General features: G+C 52.0%; 2 protein-coding genes and 1 pseudogene across 7 annotated transcripts; 2 read left to right on the plus strand and 1 right to left on the minus strand.

The window, feature by feature from the left end:
• Positions 1–544: 544 nt before the first annotated feature.
• On the minus strand, positions 545–6,375 carry IRF3 (interferon regulatory factor 3). 4 transcript variants are annotated; one of them, XM_026013905.2, is made up of 8 exons: positions 6,133–6,375; positions 5,146–5,318; positions 4,299–4,470; positions 4,140–4,213; positions 3,067–3,259; positions 2,588–2,968; positions 1,280–1,395; positions 545–798 (listed from the first exon to the last, which is right to left on the minus strand). In XM_026013905.2, the coding sequence occupies exons 2-8, from the start codon at positions 5,308–5,310 to the stop codon at positions 613–615; spliced, it is 1,287 nt and encodes a 428-aa protein (XP_025869690.1). In that variant the 5' UTR covers positions 5,311–5,318; positions 6,133–6,375; the 3' UTR covers positions 545–612. The 4 variants fall into 4 exon arrangements, with proteins under 4 accessions (XP_025869690.1, XP_025869691.1, XP_025869692.1 ...); XM_026013906.2 differs by having other exon boundaries at positions 6,129–6,375; XM_026013907.2 differs by having other exon boundaries at positions 4,321–4,470; positions 6,133–6,362.
• On the plus strand, positions 6,307–13,960 carry BCL2L12 (BCL2 like 12). Of its 3 annotated transcripts, XM_072757302.1 has the most exons (8): positions 6,497–6,569; positions 6,677–6,753; positions 7,206–7,320; positions 7,531–7,673; positions 8,950–9,036; positions 9,132–9,223; positions 10,966–11,253; positions 13,740–13,960. In XM_072757302.1, exons 3-8 carry the CDS (start codon positions 7,214–7,216, stop codon positions 13,788–13,790), a joined length of 768 nt encoding a protein of 255 aa, XP_072613403.1. In that variant the 5' UTR covers positions 6,497–6,569; positions 6,677–6,753; positions 7,206–7,213; the 3' UTR covers positions 13,791–13,960. The 3 variants fall into 3 exon arrangements, with proteins under 3 accessions (XP_025869693.1, XP_072613403.1, XP_072613402.1); XM_026013908.2 differs by lacking the exon at positions 6,677–6,753 and having other exon boundaries at positions 6,307–6,569; XM_072757301.1 differs by lacking the exon at positions 6,497–6,569 and having other exon boundaries at positions 6,583–6,753.
• A 2,679-nt stretch (positions 13,961–16,639) lies between these two features.
• On the plus strand, positions 16,640–16,771 carry LOC112931564 (U4 spliceosomal RNA; annotated as a pseudogene).
• Positions 16,772–18,015: the final 1,244 nt, after the last annotated feature.

Consider the following 18,015-nt stretch of genomic DNA (forward strand, 5'->3'; position numbering starts at 1 on the left):
CGGGACACAGAACTCCTTTACAGCTGCCTGTTCCAGCCCCATGCAGAGGGGAGCCCACAGCTGGTTGGGACAGGAGGACCTGCCTGAGGTCACCCAGCAGGAGCTGGGAGGGGACCTAAGCCCCCCCCCCCCCCCCCCCCCCCAGCCAACAGGCTGATCCAGCTTACTGGACTGAACAATCAGTGGCCTCAACTGTTCATAGCCAAAACTGGGGTTCTAGATTCTACCCTGGGGCCCCCATCAGAAAGTAGCAACCCTGCAGTCAGACTGGATTCTAACCCATCTTGTGTCTCCTGTCTTGCTTTATAACCTTTGCTCTTCTCTAAGCATCAGTGTCTTGGTCTGTAAAATGGGGGTGACTGTCCCCTCCTCACCAGGCCCCTGGAAGGAGGTCAGGAGGTGACAGGTATCAGCGGCTCCCTGCAGTGTCTGGTCCTCATGCTGTAAGCATCTGGGTTGTGGGTTGCTTGCCAAGGAATAATGCCTAGCCCACATCAGGGCTAGCCTGGACCTAGCTAACCCCTAACACCAGGCACACAAGTGGTAACAGTGGCAAGAAACAGTTTATTGGCCAGGGTGAAGGCACAAAAGGGCAGTACCGGTGAGGAGGGGTCAGACCTCCCCAGTGACCCAGAAATCCATGTCCTCAACCAGGTCCTCGAGGTACGCCTTGTACTGGTCCGAGGTGAGAGTGAGTGGGTAGCTGTTGGAAATGTGCAGGTCCACAGTGTTCTCCAGGGAGGAAGCGCCCTCTAACCGTGCCATTTCCAGCAGGGCCCTAAGGCACGTAGGAACAACCTACAGGAGGTGGGGGGCAGAAATAAGGTGGGGTTGAGTGGACTACAACTTCCAGCAGCCCCCACCATAAACCAGGAATAACCATTAGGCCTAGAGCTGCTGGGAATTATTGTTTTCTCTGTAACTCCCCACCAGGGGAGGCCTGGGAAGTTTACTAGGGCTGAGATGCTGGAAGGGTTCCTGGAATGTAGGGATTCCACTCAGCAACTGTGGTCAGAAGGACCCCTTAAGAGCTGTAGTTCCTTAAAGAGGCTGCTAGGACTTGTATTCCACTGACTTCCACATGGTTTTGAGAGTTCAAAACAGGTTTTGGGGGTGAGGGGCCATGAGAAGGACACCCAGAAGCTCCTGGGGATGAGGAACTGGTGGTTGCAAAGACTCTTGGAAGTTGTAGTTCCCCAGAGGGGCTTCTGGGAATTGTAGTTTCTCTTCCCTTTGTTAAGATCCACCCCTTAGCTCCAGGAGCCCAGAAATGCTGCACCTTGAGCATCACCAGCTTCTTGGTCCAGGGCTGGTCTTGGGGCCATGGCTCCCCCACACAGAACCAGAGGGTGTAGCGTGGTGAGTGTCGGCTTCCTTTGATGAAGGCAATCAGATCTGGGGGTCCGAGATCCTAGTCAGGCATGGGAAGAGGACCCTCTACCTCCCCCTCCCTGCCCCCAAACGTGACTAACAGCCTCACCTTCTTCCTTGACCAGAAGCCCAACATGCCTACAACACCTCGACCAGATGGCTGCTGATCTAGGAAAAGTCCTGGCATAATCTTAAATGTTTCCCCCCTCCACTCCCCACCATTTGGGATAGGAGTACACTCCCTACAAGGATGTCCCCTGATTCTGGAATACAAGGTAGTTGGCAGTTTCTGCTCTTTAACCCCCTAAGGCCACAATCTCCTGATAGTGGCCACTAGCCACTGTGGCTATTTCCATTTAAATGGTAATTAATTAAAATCAAATAAAAGTTCAAGCTCTCTTCCTCAGTTGCATTGGCCTAAGTACTCAATAGCCACACGTGGCTGGTGGATACCACACTGGACAGTTCAACTCCAGAGCATTTCCATCCCTGCAGAGATATTTACTGGATAACAAAGCCCTAAAGGATTTCTCTGTCCTGCATCTGTCTATCCACCCTACTAACTGGTAATAATGAGGACGATGGCAGTTAATTCCTTGAGCACCTTCTGTGCACTGTGCCCTGTGCCTCCTACCAGCTCTAGCAGAGGAGACAGTCCTCTGACAGACTCAGAGCAATCCATGTCTTGCCCCAGGTTATAGCACAAGCAGAGCAGCAGGTTCTGAATTAGAACTCTGGGGTTTGGGGGATCTCTGGGTGGCTCAGTGGTTTAGTGCCTGCCTTCAGCCCAGGGTGTGATCCTGGAGTCCTGGAACTGGGTTCCGCATCAAGCTCCCTGCATGGAGCCTGCTTCTCCCTCTGCCTGTGTCTCTGCCTCTCTCTGTGTGTCTCTCATGAATAAATAAATAAAATCTTAAAAAAAAAAAAAAAAACTCTGGGATTTGGAGGTTTGAAAATTTTTTTGTTTTTAGAGAGAGGAGGATGTAAGGAGAGTGGGGACCAGGGGCAGAGGCAGAGAGAGAGAACCTTAAGCAGGCTCCACACCCAGTGCAGAGCCAGACTCGGCTTGATCTTGTGACCCTGAGGTCATGACCCGAGCTGATATCAAGAGTCAGATGGTTCATCGACTGAGCCACCCAGGCACTCCCAGACCCCAGAGTTCTTAACCACCGTGACCAGCTCTTTCTACAGCAGAGCTAAGGCTTTGCCTCCTCACCTGACACGAAGGGCCTCAGGTCAAACAGGTCTCCATCTTCATCCTTGGGGACCTCGCCGCCAGGCCTGGGACTGCTGTCAGGGAGAAGCTCCTCGCCCAGGGCCCAGTATGTGTGGCAGTGCCCCAGCCTCCGTGCCCAGAGCTGCTGTCCTGCCCTCCACAGAGCTAGTCCCCCACCCAAGCAGCTCAGTACACGCCTCACGTAGCCCATCACGGTCTTGTCTGTTACCAACACTCCGGGGTCTGGCAGTATTATTGGCTGTCCAGGCAGCATCGTGTCCCCTCCTTCTGCTGCCACCAGCCGCAGGCCCCTTGGGCAGGAGACTGTCTGCTGGAAGACTTGGCGGCCCCGATAGAAGGCAGTCACCTCGAACTCCCACTCTGGGCAGTGGCAGAAGTGACATGAAGAGGGAGTGAGATTGAGAGGGCATAAGGGGCCCTGTCACCCCAGCACCTCCCACACCAGAGCTGCCACTTACCTTCATCAGGCACCAAGAGCCGCTTCAGCGGGTTTTCAGGGGGCTCTGAGTTTGGGCAGGGAGTAGGGAGGTCTATGGTGGGGCTCAGCAAGAGTGGAGGGGTTTGCTCTGGGACCACCACCAGGCTCGAGGGCCCCTCATCTGGGAATGGGGTCAAGACCATGTCACCAAGTAATTCCTCTAATGTGTCTTCCTGGAGAGAAGCAAAAAGAAAAGGGTCTGGGCATTTCTGTAGCCTTTTCTGGAGACTTCATGTGGACCAGGCCTTGGGACCCAGAGACGAGTCAGATTTGAGCTCTGCCCTCAAGGGGCTTCCAGGGGGATCCCTGGGTGGCTCAGTGGTTTGGCATCTGCCTTCAGCCCAGGGCGTGACCCTGGAGTCCCAGGATCGAGTCCCACATTGGCTCCCTGCATGGAACCTGCTTCTCCCTCTGCCTTTGTCTTGGTCTCTGTCTGTCTCTCTGTGTCTCTCATGAGTAAATAAAATCTTTAAAAAAGGGGGGGGGCTTCCAGTTGGGGCTGGCAGGGAGGTGGGGGATAGGAGGTAGGTAGACAAGCATAGGCACAGATGCCAAAATATATGCTCTGGTATATGATGGATGCTACCATTGGCCCAAGGGAACAGCTAGTTCCAGCCCAAGGACCTGGCCCTGGGCAAGCAAGACCTGGGCAGAGAAGGCTAGACACTATTTCAGAGGGGACCTGCCCTGGCATGGACGTCAGCAAGACCAAGGATAGGGTGGTTCTGGGTTCCCAGGAGGCTGAGGGTACTCTACATAGCAAGAGAAATTGTGAAATCCTAGAAAGGTGTATTAGGGCCCTAAATGCCTTGGTGAAAGCTCTGCATTTTTTCCTGAGACGCTGGAAGCGTCCATGGAAGGGCTCACTATGAGCAGGAGAGGGACAGGGTCAGCTCTAGATGGGTGGGTGGACAGCCCACAGGGGATAGGATGGAGGCTCAGGAGGAGGATTTGATGTGATGGTCCAGGGGGAGGAGAGGAAGCCTGAACAAGGCTGTGGGGACACAGAAGATGGGTCATCCTGAGGGCAGGAAGGATGGGGTGCATTCTTGCCTGGGTATCCGAGGTACTGTATCTGCCATTGGTGTCTGGAAAGGTGTCCAGTAACTCAGGCAAGTTCCCAGCTCCTGCCAGGGAAGGTGGTGAGTGGAGCAGAGTGTTGGGGATGCTCAAAATCCCATCCCTCCACGTGGAGCCCCACTTCTGGCACACCTGAGATCACAAACTCATAGACCTTGTGTGGGTCGTGGGGGTCTTTGCTCCGGTCCTCAGCTACACGCAACTCCTCCTTCCGGTTCAGGGCAGATCGGAAATTCCTCTTCCAGGTGGGCAGATCAGGTTTATCCTTTCCAGGAGTGTAGGCACCGCTGACTTCGGCCCACGCCTGGGGATCCGGTTGGTACCAGGATGGTGAGAAGGATGACTAAGACCCCGGCCCAAGGGCGGTCTCCCCCGGCACGTTCTAACTTGACAAGGATCCATCCCCAAACTCTTGGACTCTGCATCGTAAGCCCCACCCCCCCCACCCCCCGCTTCACCTATTCAAAAACTTTGCTTTCTAAGCCAACCTTCCAGGTCCTACTGGGCGTCTAACTCTGCCAGCAACCTGCCCCAGGACAGGTCGTAATGGCCCCGCCCCCTCGTACTCGAACTCTGGTTACCACCACTGGTGTATCCGAATTTGGTGGGAAATCACCTCAACTTTGGGGCCAGGTCTCGCCTCGAAGGTTCCAAAACCCGCCCTCAGAATTCTACGACCCAAAGCCCCGCCCTCTGCGAGCCCTCAATCCCCAGTTTGCATTTCTCTCGAGTTCTAACCCCGCTTTTCCGGTTCTTTTTCCGGAACCTGGCCGTTCCAGCCGTGCCCGCCTTGCGACATCCGTCCGCTGATCCTCCTAACCCTGCCCAGTCCTGTCCTAACTCCACTCACCTCCACCTGCCAGCGTCAGCGCCGGCCAACCCTACGCAGACTAACCCCTCCCTCTCGGCTCCGCCCCCTGGGAGTCCACCCCTCAGGTAGGTTAGCTCAGGGTTCCCCGGCGGCACGAAGCTCTCGCACCTGGAAGATGCCGAAGTCCTCCTGCTGGGCATCCTGCCGCAAGCCATGCTTCCAAGGGATGCGAAAGCGCGTGCGGCGCTCGTCCAGCCAGGCCACCCCCTCCAGGTGCCCTAGGTCCAGCTGTGACACCAGCCAGGGCAGGATCCGCGGTTTTGGGGTTCCCATGGTCCGGCCTGTGCTTAGAGGGCAGTTCGTGGGCGCGGATGGCCTCTTAGCTACCCGCCCACCGCCCCCGCCCCCGAGGGTTCCGCTCCCAGACCTTCCTCTCATGGGGCGGCGGTGCAGCGTCCCTCACTTATATTTTTCTGGGGTATAAAACAAGACAACTCCTCTTTTCACCTCCAGACAGTCCCCCAATTCAACGAGGACTTCCCCTCCAATCCATCTGAGACGCCCCGTCTTTCCCCACCTCCTCCTGAGCCTCCTCCTCTACCTCCCCAACTCCGCCAGTGTAGATTCTTCCCTCTTCCGCTGTAAACCCTCTTCTCCTCTCCCCTCCCCCACATCACCTAAGGCAGTCACCTCCGCTTCCAAGGTAGAGACTCCCCTGGTTATTTCAGGGCAGACGTTATTTCCTTGTAGATCTCTACCTCCCGCACTTATCTGTGTTGCGGACTCCTACAGAAGAGCCCCTCACCCATTTCCACGGTGGACCCTCCATCCACCATCCTTCCCCCCAGACAGCTTCCTTCCTCTAGGGCACCCCCCCACACACATACTCTATAGAGTGGACTGCCTCACACTTTCAGAGTCTGCTCTTCTGTCCCTTAGATCCCCCAATGCAGACGCCTCCCCCCCCCGCCCCCCCTACTACTTTTTACTTCACAGCCGACCTCCGGCAGCGGCCATAGCTTCACTTTTACTCGAACTCTGCTTCACCTTCCCTAGAGTACACCTTGCTCCTCTAGACTCTCAGGGCAGACCCAGCACGTCTCGCGTTTCTCGCCCCGGGCGCCACCAATTCCCCAGATCTTCCCAGTTACCTACGTAGAGGGTCGGGGCGCTCAGGGTGCTAGAACCCGCCCCTGCCTTTGGGGTCCGATAACTCTCGAACTTGCAGCTGCACACCCTACTTCCCGTCAGCTGAGCTTCAGAGAAAGAGGGTTTTCTTTTCTATCGTTTTCATAAAACAAAAACAACTTTATCTGCGATTGGTTGACAAGACTCCAGAGCCAAAGAGGCGGCACCAAGAACCCGGACGCCTCCGGTTCTCCCCCCGCCCCCCGCTATGCCATTTATAGGTCTTCCGGCCAAAGGCATGCTGGGAACGCCACATGCAAATTAGATGGGTATCCAGCGCTCCGCCCCTCCCACTACGGGGCTGACACCAACCCGGCCCAGTGCGCAGGCGCGGGAAAGTTGCACTAATAAAAGTTTACTCAAGTTCGGTGAAGGAGAGGGGGCTGGCGGCTCCCCGGCCCCAGGTAAGCTGGGCTTTTGTGCAGGCTGGGGCGAGAAGGGAAAAGCACGGGTCTAGGAGCGGGCACCTCAGTCTCGCTTCCTAGACATCTATGCACCCCGGGTCCCCAAGATTCCAGCGTGGGTCAGATAATGGAACTACACTTCCCAAGGAGGCTGCGCGGCGCACAAGTGCGGACCGAGGGGAAGGTTTGCCATGAAGCCTGCTGGGATTCGTAGTTCCTGATTCTCTAAGAGCATGAGCGGCTTGGCGTTATGCCTCCAGAAACCAGAAGTCGTTGCCCCAAGTTCCGTTCTTTCTCAGACTCAACAATTCAGATCCTCCAGCCCCCTTCTCCAAAAAATCTTCAGAGTCCAGCCCCCAGTCTTTTGACCCCAGGAACCCGGGTCCCTAAGCCTCTTCCTCTCCAAGGATCGAGGAGTCTTTGGCCTCATCGCTCTTCTCCCTCTGAGAACTCAAGAGTCTGGGTCCCCAGACCCTAACTCCCCTAAAGGATTTAGGAGTTGAGACTCTCAGCCCTTTCTTCCTTCGGGAATTCGTGGGTCCTGGCGCCCTCCTTATTCAGGGACTAGGCATTTGGGCACCAATCCTCCACTTCAGTTCAACCCTGGAGCCCATCCCCCAGCTCCCTTTTTCACAGGTGCCCCCATGGCAGGCTCAGAAGAGCTGGGGCTCCGGGAGGACACGCTGAGAGTCCTAGCTGCCTTCTTTAGGCGAGGTGAGGCTGCTGGGTCCCCCAGCCCTACCCCACCCAGGTAAGAGGAGCTGCCTTCTTTCCGCTGGGGCCTGCATTTGGGGTGGGGCCCTCTCTAACTTTTGTACCTGGTCTCTGTCTGCGTTCCCCTCTTTTATATCTGGCCCTTTATCCTTGTCCCTGGGGTTGCAGTGACAGGCCCTCAGTGGGAGGAAGAAGGGACTGCTTGCAAGGGGCCTCTGCAGTCATTCTCTGAGGTCCCCTTCCCCAGGAGTCCTGCCCAGGAGGAGCCAACAGATTTCCTGAGCCGTCTTCGAAGATGTCTTCCCTGTCCCCTGGGGCGAGGAGCAGACCCCCCTGTGTCCCCTCGGCCTTGCTCCTTGCCCCTCCGCCCATGCTATGTTTCAGAGCCTGGTAAGAGATTTTCCTAGATCACCTGGACACCGGCAGGGCCAAAACTTTGAATCTTTTTTTTTTTTTTTTAAGATTTTATTTATTTATTAATGAGAGGCACACAGAGAGAGGCAGAGATACAGGCAGAGGGAGAAGCAGGCTCCCTGCAGGGAGCCCAATGCAGGACTCGATCCTGGAACTCTGGGATCAAGGCCTGAGCCAAAGGCGGATGCTCAACCACTGAGCCACCCAGACGTCCCCAGAAGCTTTGATTCTTAAAGCATAGAAAGGAGAAGGAGATAGTCTAAGATCACTCAGCTAAGACAGGAGCTAGGGTGAGGACTCCCCTCACCACTCTCTGATCCCCCACCTCCACCCCCAGTTATTGCTGTCTCTCAATTCTGTGAGCTGGCTTCAGGGGGCTTTGTCCTTTTCTGCTTATCTCTCCTCCTGTGCATGCTTCCCTACTTCTAGGACTTTATTGCCACTAGTATTCCCCCATCATCCTAGGGAGGCAGGAGACCTGGTTTTCGGTCATGGATCCCTGACTGTTCGGTTACGCAACTCAGGGAAATTCAATTTCTTTTTTGCTCCTATGCTTCCTCAGAAGTAAAGTAGCAATGTGTGCCTATGTGTGCATGTGAGAGTGGGAGGGGGTGTTGTTGGATTCCATTAAGAGTAACCAAAAGGAACTGAGAGTAACCAAAAACTCCTATGTAAGCCTCCATAGACTAGGAATGGCTACTGGGAGTGCTAGCTTCAAAAGAAAAGGATTTCACAGCGGGGAGGAAAGTTCTGTGAGCAATTGATGAGGCCTGAGAACGGCAAGGGATAGCGTGGTAATAGCTGGGGTGCCCTGTGTTTGCCTTTCTTGGATAGGATATTCTTTTCTTTTTTTTTTTTAAGATTTTATTTATTCATGAGAGACATACACACAGAGAGAGGGAGAGACACAGGCAGACGGAGAAGCAGGCTCCATGCAGGGAGCCTGACGTGGGACTTGATCCCGGGTCTCCAGGATCACACCCTGGGCTGAAGGCAGCACTAAACTGCTGAGCCACCGGGGCTGCCCTAGAATATTCTTTCAAGGTCTAGTTCACCTCTAACATTCTAAGTCTAGTTTGGGCAACACAATAAAATGGGAAGTACAAAGCCCTTTGGCAAGTGCAGTCACTGGGCCTCAGTTTACCCCATTAGGAAATGGAAATCAGTGCTCCCTGGAAGATGGTTGGGACAAGAAGAGAATCCATAAGTTCCTGATGTCCCAGAGACCCATCACTTGCTCTTTTCACTCCAGGCCCAGCCACTTCCGATTTCTATGCTCTGGTGGCCCAGCGGCTGGAACAACTGGTCCAAGAGCAGCTGAGATCCCCACCTAGCCCAGGTGAGATACAGAGGAGCCCCGGAGAAGGGTGAGGGTGGAAGAGTTGGCAGGGTTCTGCCTCCAGCTGAATTCTCTCCTGCGTTCCTAACCCCCAGAGTTACAGGGTCCCCCCCTCACAGAGAAGGAAGCCCTACTGCGGAAGCTGGTGGCCTTGCTGGAGGAAGAGGCTGAAGTCATCAACCAGAAGGTACCAGGCAGTCTGTTCCATCCCTTAGCTGGGATAGGGATTGCAGGATGGTTGAGCTCTGGGATCAGAACCTGGGTCTGCATTCTCATTAGATGGTCAGGTGAGGAGACGGTGGGACGCAGCTTCTATGAAGGGTTTGTAAGGGGCTCCAAGCTCATTTTGCTTGCAGCACCACGGGTCAGTAAGTCAAGAGGCAAGATGTTGGGGTAAGGAAAGTGATTTTATCTGGAAAGCCAGCACACTGAGGAGATGGCAGACTACTGTCCCAAAGAACCATCTGCCCCAGCATGAGATTGGCGTTTCTTTTGTTAGGAATTCGGGGGGGGGGGGGGGGGGGGGGGGAGGTAGTTGGAGTCACAAAGGTTCCTGACAGTCTGTAGACAACAGGGGAAGATTGTGTAACTTCTTTTGTCTTTGGTCAGTTTTTTAAAGAGGTTTCATTTATTTATTTAAATATTTTATTTATTTATCTGAGAGAGTCAGAGACAGCCTGAGCAGGGAGGGAAGGGCAGAGAGAGAGGGAGAAGCAGACTCCCTGATGAGCAGGAAGCTCCCAGCAAGCCTGGATCCCAGGTCTCTGGGCTCACGACCTGAGTGGAAGGCAGATGCTTAACCCACCGAAACACCCAGGCACCCCCTCCTTGGTCAGTTGATCTTTGTGTACAGGTCATGTCGTTCCTGTAAAACTTAAACAGGGGCAGGCCGGGTGGCTGAGCGGTTTAGCACCGCCTTGGGCCTAGGGCATTATCCTAGAGACCCGGGATCGAATCCCACGTCAGGGCCCCTGCATGGAGCCTGCTTCTCCCTCTGCCTGTGTCTCTGTCTCTCATGAAGAAATAAATAAAATCTTAAAAAAAAAAAATCTTAAACAGAGCATAGTTATTTCTGTAAGTACTCCTTTATATCCTCCGGCGAGGTGGATTTTGGGTAGAATAGCAGTTTTTGCAAGTCTTCGCAGTAATATGCTTATGTGCGGGGCTAAGCAGAAGTTTCTAAGCTATTGGTCCCAGCAGTAAGGGAAATAGAAGCAGTATGGAGTCAGAGTGCTAAGCTTCTCCGCTATAGGTTGAGGGACAGAGTTCTGGTTAGGGTAGTCCCTTAAACAGGGGCTTACATTCCCCGTAAGAGGGGCGTGGTTTAAAGATCGGGGATGTGGCCACCCAAAAAAACGTGACCTGGGAAACTCCCTAGGACCAGTTGAGGAATTAGGGACTGCATGCATGGTGGTGAGAGGGGGGTTGGTTTCGAGAGGGCTGTCTAGAATCTGAAGCCCTGCCTAACTGTATGGGGGCATGCCCTATAATGTGGGGGGAAATTAATCTGGCTTATGATGATGACTTGGTCCTGGAATTCAATGGGCTCAGGAGCTTGGACAAAGTGTCTGATCCTATAATATTAATAGTAGAGTGGAAGGCGAGGTTGTCATAGGCAGGAGCCTGACCTCTGGGGCTCTCGAGGAACCCGTAGGGGGCGTGGCTATAAGATCAGTAGTCTAGAACTCGGCTAAGTAGAGCATGGCCCTCATTGGCTGTCGAGGCCTTCCCTTAACTTCTCACCCACTGCCCTAGGAATAGTTTGGCGGAGACCAGAGTCTGGTTTATGATTGGCTGGTGTGATGGATGGGGCGTGGCTCTGAGCATCAGTGTCGTTAACGGTTCTACCAGAAAGCCCCGCCTCCTAGTCCCCGATTGGCTGGCCGCGGGGGCGTGGCCGACCCAGCCTCTTGTCTTCCTCACCCCCAGCTGGCCTCGGACCCCGCCCTGCGTGGGAAGCTGGCCCGCCTCTCCGCCGGCTCCTTCGCCCGCCTGGTGGAGCTGTTCTCTAGCCGGGAGGACAGCCCTCTGCCCAGCCGTCCACGCCCCTCCTTGCCCTGCCCCGGGCCTCCACCGCCTTCGCCAGAGCCCCTGGCCCGCCTGGCCCTGGCCATGGAGCTGAGCCGCCGCGTGGCTGGGCTGGGGGGCACCCTGGCCGGACTCAGCGTGGAGCACGTGCACAGCTTCGGGCCCTGGATCCAGGCACACGGGGGCTGGGTGAGCTGCCAAAGCTTCTCTGGGCCTCCCTTTATCCAGTTGTAACTTGTGCCTGTGTGGTAGGGGGTTGGCGTCTTCGGCTTCTTTTCAGACATGATGTGTGTTCTCCTAGCCCTACCATTCATCCTTTCTGTGTTTATTGAGCACCTACTGTACACCGGTAGGTAATCGGTGCAGACACTATGCCTGGCTTAAACCATTCTGGTGGATACTGACAGTTATGAGTGGGAATGAAGTGAGACCTCTTCCTGGGCCTCTGTTTCCTTATCAGTCAAGAGGGAAGAGGAGAAGTACCCATCTCAAAGGGTTATTGTAAAGATTAAAATGGAATCACCTCTGTAAGTCCTTGGCATCCTGTGGGCATTTGCATAGTTATCTTGTGCCTGTCTGCTTCTCTGACACTGCCTGCCAGAATGCGCTTCCCCAGGTATCCCCCTGCCTCGGTTCCTCTGCTCCATTCGGGTGTCACTCCCAGTGAGACCTCCCCTGGTCCCCATATAAAACCGCAGCCACCTTGTACCGTCCCACCCACTCCTTTTCCCTCTTCATCGCTTTACTTCCTTCCATAATACTCTGCACCTTCTAATACACAGCTTCTATCAGATGGTAGGATTGACCTGCTTTACTTACTTCTTTTTGGGTTTTTTTTGCATGTTCTCTTGCCCCTGACCTATCAGTTTCACAAAGACCAGGGAGTCTTACTTAGGAGTCTTACCAAGCTCGCTCACTGCTTTATTTATCTGTCATTTATTTATCTGAGGGAGAGAGCACAAGTTAGAGAGTTAGAGAGAGGGAGAGAGAGCACATGAGAGCGCAAACGCAGGGGGAGCAGCAGAGGGAGAGAGAGAAGCAGGCTCCCTACTGAGCAGGGAGCCCTACACAGGGCTCAATTCCAGGACCCTGGGATCATGACCTGAGCTGAAGGCAGATACTTAACCAGCTGAGCCACTCAGGTGCCCCACCCCTTTTTTAAAGACTTTATTAGAGTGAGTGTGTGTATACAAGTGGGGGTAAGGGGACAGAGGGAGAAGCAGACTCCCCACGGAGCAAGGAGCCTGTTGCAGGGCTCCATCCCAGGACTCCAGGACCTGAGCCTAAGGCAGACGCTTAACCACCCTGAGCCACCCAGGCACTCCTTGCTCACTGCTTTAAATCCAGTGCCAGGCTCAGAGCTTGATTGGGCTCCAGAATACTGACAGTGTGACCTTGGCAACATCCCCAGCTAGCTGAGCACCAGTCTCCCCCAGCCCAACGGGCATTGTTCACTTCCCTGCCTGGTTGCTGTGGGGATTTGGTGCTCTCAGGTTTTGAGTGTTGCTTCACAGGCTGGCAGGAGCTGGCCAGGTGTGTTTGAGGAGCAGAGTGGAGGCCAGTAGGGCTGAAGCAGGGTAAGCGAAGGGGAGAGGGCGAGAGATGAGGTCAGGAAGGGCGGCCGGCCAGATCGCGTGGGACATTGTGAAAGTGAGAACTTGGACTTTGACTCTGAGCGGGCCTGGAGTCCCTAGACTAGCTCTCTCTGCGCCCGGGGCATAGTGAGCTGACTTAGGTGTTGACTTGCGCCCTCTAGCGGCCGCATGGGGGAACACTAGCGGGCGAGGCGGAAGTGGGGAGTCGGGAGGAGGTGTCCGCTCTGGTTTAGGGAGGGAGATGAGGGTGGATCACACCGCGGTGGAGGCGGTGGAGTCCTCCAGTTAATTTAGAGGTAGAGTTGATAGATTTCGCTTATGGAGTGGATTACCAGTGCTATTTATGAGTGCCGATGAGGGGAAGACAGGAGTCAAGGATGCTGGCCTGAGCACCTGCAGGGCCGCATCTGGTGCTCCCTGAGATAGGAGTGAGGAGCAGGGGGAGCACGTTTGAAGAAGAGTCAGAGATGATTGGAAATGGTCCAGTTAGGGGAGAGATGCCCTTCAGACCCCAAAGGGAGATGAGGAGGGGACAGTGGATAGACGATGTGTCTGGAGCTCTGTGCAGAAGCTTGTTTATTGGTGAAATTGTTTTTCTTTTCGACCACCTGCATAGCCAAGGACTTAAGTGGAATGATTCCATTTAAATCCCACAACCACCTTATGGGATTGGATATTATCCCGATTTTATGGAGATGGATGAAGGGTCCCCCATGCAGAGGATTGGGATCAAGACTTTGACACAGCACCAGAGCTTTGCATCCTTAAAACCCCAGGACCCTGTTCCCTTTCTCTGGATCTCTCTTCCCTGTCTCTCTGTCTACCTGCCACTGGTGCTCTGCCCTCTACCCTGGAGCTTTGTCTTTCCTCCCTTTTACCAGGACTCTGGCCCCATCCACCCGTGGGCCTCTGATTCTTTCTTTGGATCTCCATCCTCCCACCCCATCCCTGTCTGCCTCCCTTCTGTGGTTCCTTGCCTCCGCTGTCTCTGCTCTCACTGGGCTGGTGGAGATGCCACTGCGAATGGAGGACAGGCTCTTACTGTGAGCGCTCACAAGCTCTTCCACTTTTCCCTTCCAGGAGGGCATCCTGGCCATTTCACCTGTGGACTTGAACTTACCCCTGGACTGAGATCTTCCTCAGAAGCCGCTACAAGATTAGACCTCATGTCTCTACATTCTTTGTGTGCTTTTCCAAGCCTTCCTTTCTCTACTCAGGGTTGTGGGGTGGTGGCTGCCCTCCCTGTGTTTGCCAAAAAGACATTGTTTAAAATTTTTTCATATTAAAAACTTTTTCAAGTATTTGTTTCTCCTTTCTCTCGAGAACTAAAGTTCTAAGTAGGAGATTTGGCTCAGATCTCTCTCTCTCTCTCTCTCTTTCTTTCTTTCTGATTTACAAAGTGAGGAAAGAGCCAGTTCATTCACTCTAGAAATATTTATTTGGAGCACTCCTTCTGTTAAGTCAAATGGAGCTCGGTTGGTTCCTGCTAGAGTTGAGATAAACTCTACTATGATTTATCAAGTGCCTATCTCCTGAACATACAGCATACTTGAGGATATCTGTAGATACAATTTCAGCTAATCACATTTTTCTCACCTGTTGCATGATTTATTTATTCCAGCTTATCCTGTGTTGATGGTCCTGAGGTCTTTCCAGCCAACTCCAGAAGAAAGCAATGACCTTCCTACACAGGGCATTCAGAGCACCATGCTCTTCTCGTTTTTCTCCTCCTGCTGCTCCTTCTGAAACCTTTTTGGCTGGTTACTCCTCTATATTTAGACCGAGGGGTAGTCACCTTTTAAGGGCTATAGCCCCCTTCACAAAATTATGTTTGTAAACATATAAAATGAGAGGTACAGGATTACAAAGGAAGCCACTTAACGGTTGATCGTCATTATTCACAGATTCCATATTTGTGAATTTGCCTACTCGCTGAAATTTTTTCCCGGTCCCCATGTTAACACTGACCATTATTTTGTGGTTGTTGGTAAGCATGCAGATGCTCAGAGCAGCAAAAGATTTCACTCACCCAACGTGTATCTTTTCAGCTAAGATTGGGGAAGATGACACTCTGCCTTTTTTTTTTTTTTTTTTTTTGACACTCTGCCTTCTTACTTTAGCTCTCATACTGCAAATAAGCATCCTTTCCTCAAACTACTTAGTGCCACATTTCTTGGCATATTTGTACTTTTAGGGATGATTCCATTGTTTTTCTTTGAAGATTTTATTTATTTATTAGAGCACAAGCAGGGGGAGCTGCAAAGGGAGAGGGTGAAACAGGCAACCCTTTGAGCACAGAGCCTGATGCGGGGCTCGATTCCAGGACCTCGGGATCATGACTGAGCAGAAGGCTGATGTTTAACCGACTGAGCCACTCAGGTGCCCCACAAAGGCCCCTCTCAAAGGGCTTCCATGTGGGGCTTCTGGCTGGCTCAGTCAGTAGAACATGTGACTCGATCTCGGAACTGGTTGTGAGTTCAAGCTCCATGTTGGGAGTGGAGTTTACTTAAAAAATAATAAAATAATAAATCAGTAAATAAATAAAGGGCTTCAGGGATCCCTGGGTGGCTCAGCAGTTTAGCACCTGCCTTTGGCCCAGGGCGTGATCCTGGAGTCCCGGGATCGAGTCCCACATTAGGCTCTCTGCATGGAGCCTGCTTCTCCCTCTGCCTGTGTCTCTGCCTCTCTCTCTCTCTTTTGTCTCTCTCTCTCTCTCTCTGTCTGTCTCATGAATAAATAAATAAAATCTTGGGGATCCCTGGGTGGCGCAGCGGTTTAGCGCCTGCCTTTGGCCCAGGGAACAATCCTGGAGACCCGGGATCGAGTCCCACATCGGGCTTCCGGTGCATGGAGCCTGCTTCTCCCTCTGCCTATGTCTCTGCCTCTCTCTCTCTCTGTGTGTGTGACTATCATAAATAAATAAAAATTAAAAAAATAAATAAATAAAATCTTTAAAAATAAATAAATAAATAAATAGATAGATAGATAGATAGATAAATAGCTTCTATCTGGTTAAGTCAGGCCTCCCCAGGATAATCTTCGTTTTAATTAAGGTGATCTGATTTGGGGCCTTAATTACATCTGCAAAATCTCTTACCCTCACCATATAAGGTAGCCTTGCCAAAGGAGTGACATCCATCTCTTTTGTCATGTGAGTCAGCCTACACCTTGGTATATCATGCCAGGGGCAGAAGTCCTGAAGGCCATCTTAGAATTCTGCTCGCCACATGAGTATCTGCAACAATTCATGTGACATCCAAGCACTGTAAGTTATGTTGCGGACCAGGCCACAGGAACTAATTCTACTTTGATACTTTGATGTGTTGCCCACATTCTTTTTTTTTTTTTTTTTTTTTTTTGTTGCCCACATTCTTAACTGAAGGAAGGACTAAGTTGTGGTTGAGGGAGAGGTGTAAATTTCTCCTGTCCCCTTCAGGAAGCCTGAATTTTCAGGCTTTCTTTCAAGTCAAGAACCTCCTAGATCTGCGTGCCTTCTTGTAATCACACCAACCCCATAGTGATTTTGTCCACTCCCGTCTATGACCTAAAGCAGTGCTGACCAATAGAAATAAAATATGAGCCACATGTGTCATTTAGAGTGCATTGTTACTTTGCTAGCACCATTAAAGGAAAGTAAAAAGTAACTGGTAGGGGTGCCTGGGAATTGCAGTCAGTTAAGTGTCTGATTCTTGGTTTCAGCTCAGGGTCCTGAGTGGGGAGCCTGGGTTCAGTGGGGAGCCTGCTTGAGATTCTCTCCGTTTGCCTCTCCTGCTCTGCTCTCTCTCTCTAAAATAAATAAATTTTAAAAAAGAAACCTGTAAATTAATTTTAACAGTTTTGATCTGCCCTGCTTTGTGTCCCAAATACAATCTTTTCAACATGTAATCAATATAAAAATATTAATGAAATAATTGCAGATTTTTTTAAGCATGAAATCTTCACCACTTGGAATACATCTTATTCAGACTTGCCATAGTCCAAGCTTTGCGCAGTGGCAGTATTGCAGCCAATGAGGTTTACCCAAAGCATGATTATTGCTAATTGAAAACTTTCCCCAAAGTCACCACAGTCCAGTGTGGAGTGGCTGCCATCTTCGAAATACATAAATTAGACACTTACCACTCCCTCATCTCTGACTTCAGCTCAGACCTCTTTCCTGGACTCTGTACCTGTATATCCTTCTGCCCAGTACCACCTCCTTTTCTTTTTTTTAAAATATATTTTAATATAATTTAATATATTTTTAATATATTATATATTTGTTTATTTTTGACAGAGAGCACAATCAGGGGGAGTGACAGGGAGAGCAAGAAGCAGGCTCCTCCCTACTGAGCAGGGAGCCCGATATGGAGCTGGATCCCAGGACCCTGGGATAATGACTGGAGCCAAAGGCAGCTGTTTAACCAACTGAGCCACCCAGGCACCCTGCCACCTCCTTTTCAATGACATTAGGTTATGTCCTAGTGTTATAGTTTGTTACAATTTTGTTCCTAGTAGCAACACAGAGCAAAAAGTAATTGATTGGGCCAAATACCTGGAAGTGAGGGGGAAAAGGGTTAAAAAATCTTGCTGGGAGGACCTGGGTGGCTCAGTGGTTGAGCATGTGCCTTTGGCTCAGATGGTGATCCTGGGGTCCTGGGATCGAGTCTTGCATGGGATACCCCTCAGGGATCCTGCTTCTCCCTCTGCCTATATCTCTGCCTCTCTGTCTCTCATGAATAAGTAAGTAAAATCTTAAAAAAAAAAAATCTTGCTGAAACATTTGGAAAGGAGCTGTAGGATCCACACAGCCTCTATGTAGAGGTCAAGACATGCACTGATATTTGATCAGTTGGACTTCATCAAAACTTAAAATCTCTGGGCACCTAGGTGGCTCAGTTGGAAGAACATGAAACTCTTGATCTTGGTATTGTGAGTTCGAACCCCATGTTGGGTGCAGGGATGACTTAAAAAAACCTTGGGGTGCCTGAGTGGCTCAGGCAGTTAAGCATCTGCCTTCAAGCCCAGGTCAGAGCCCTGCAATGGACTCCTGGCTCAGCAGGGAGCCTGCTTCTCCTTCTCCTTCTGCCACTCCCCCTGCTTGTGCTCTCTTGCTGTCTCTGTCAGATAAATAAAATCCGGTCAGCCCCGGTGGCTCAGCGGTTTAGCGCCGCCTTCAGCCCAGGGCGTGATCCTGGAGACCAGGGATCGAGTCCCTAGTTGGGCTCCCTGGGTGGAGCCTGCTTCTCCCTCTGCAAAGACACAGGTCTTTGCCCACCCCCACCCCCCGTGTCTCTCATGAATAAATAAATAAAATCTTAAAAAAAAAAAGTTTACAATCATGAATACAAAAAGAAAACACCTATTGTAAAACTAG

This window comes from Vulpes vulpes, chromosome 1, assembly GCF_048418805.1.
Source record: "Vulpes vulpes isolate BD-2025 chromosome 1, VulVul3, whole genome shotgun sequence".
In the NCBI taxonomy this organism is placed as follows: domain Eukaryota; kingdom Metazoa; phylum Chordata; class Mammalia; order Carnivora; family Canidae; genus Vulpes; species Vulpes vulpes.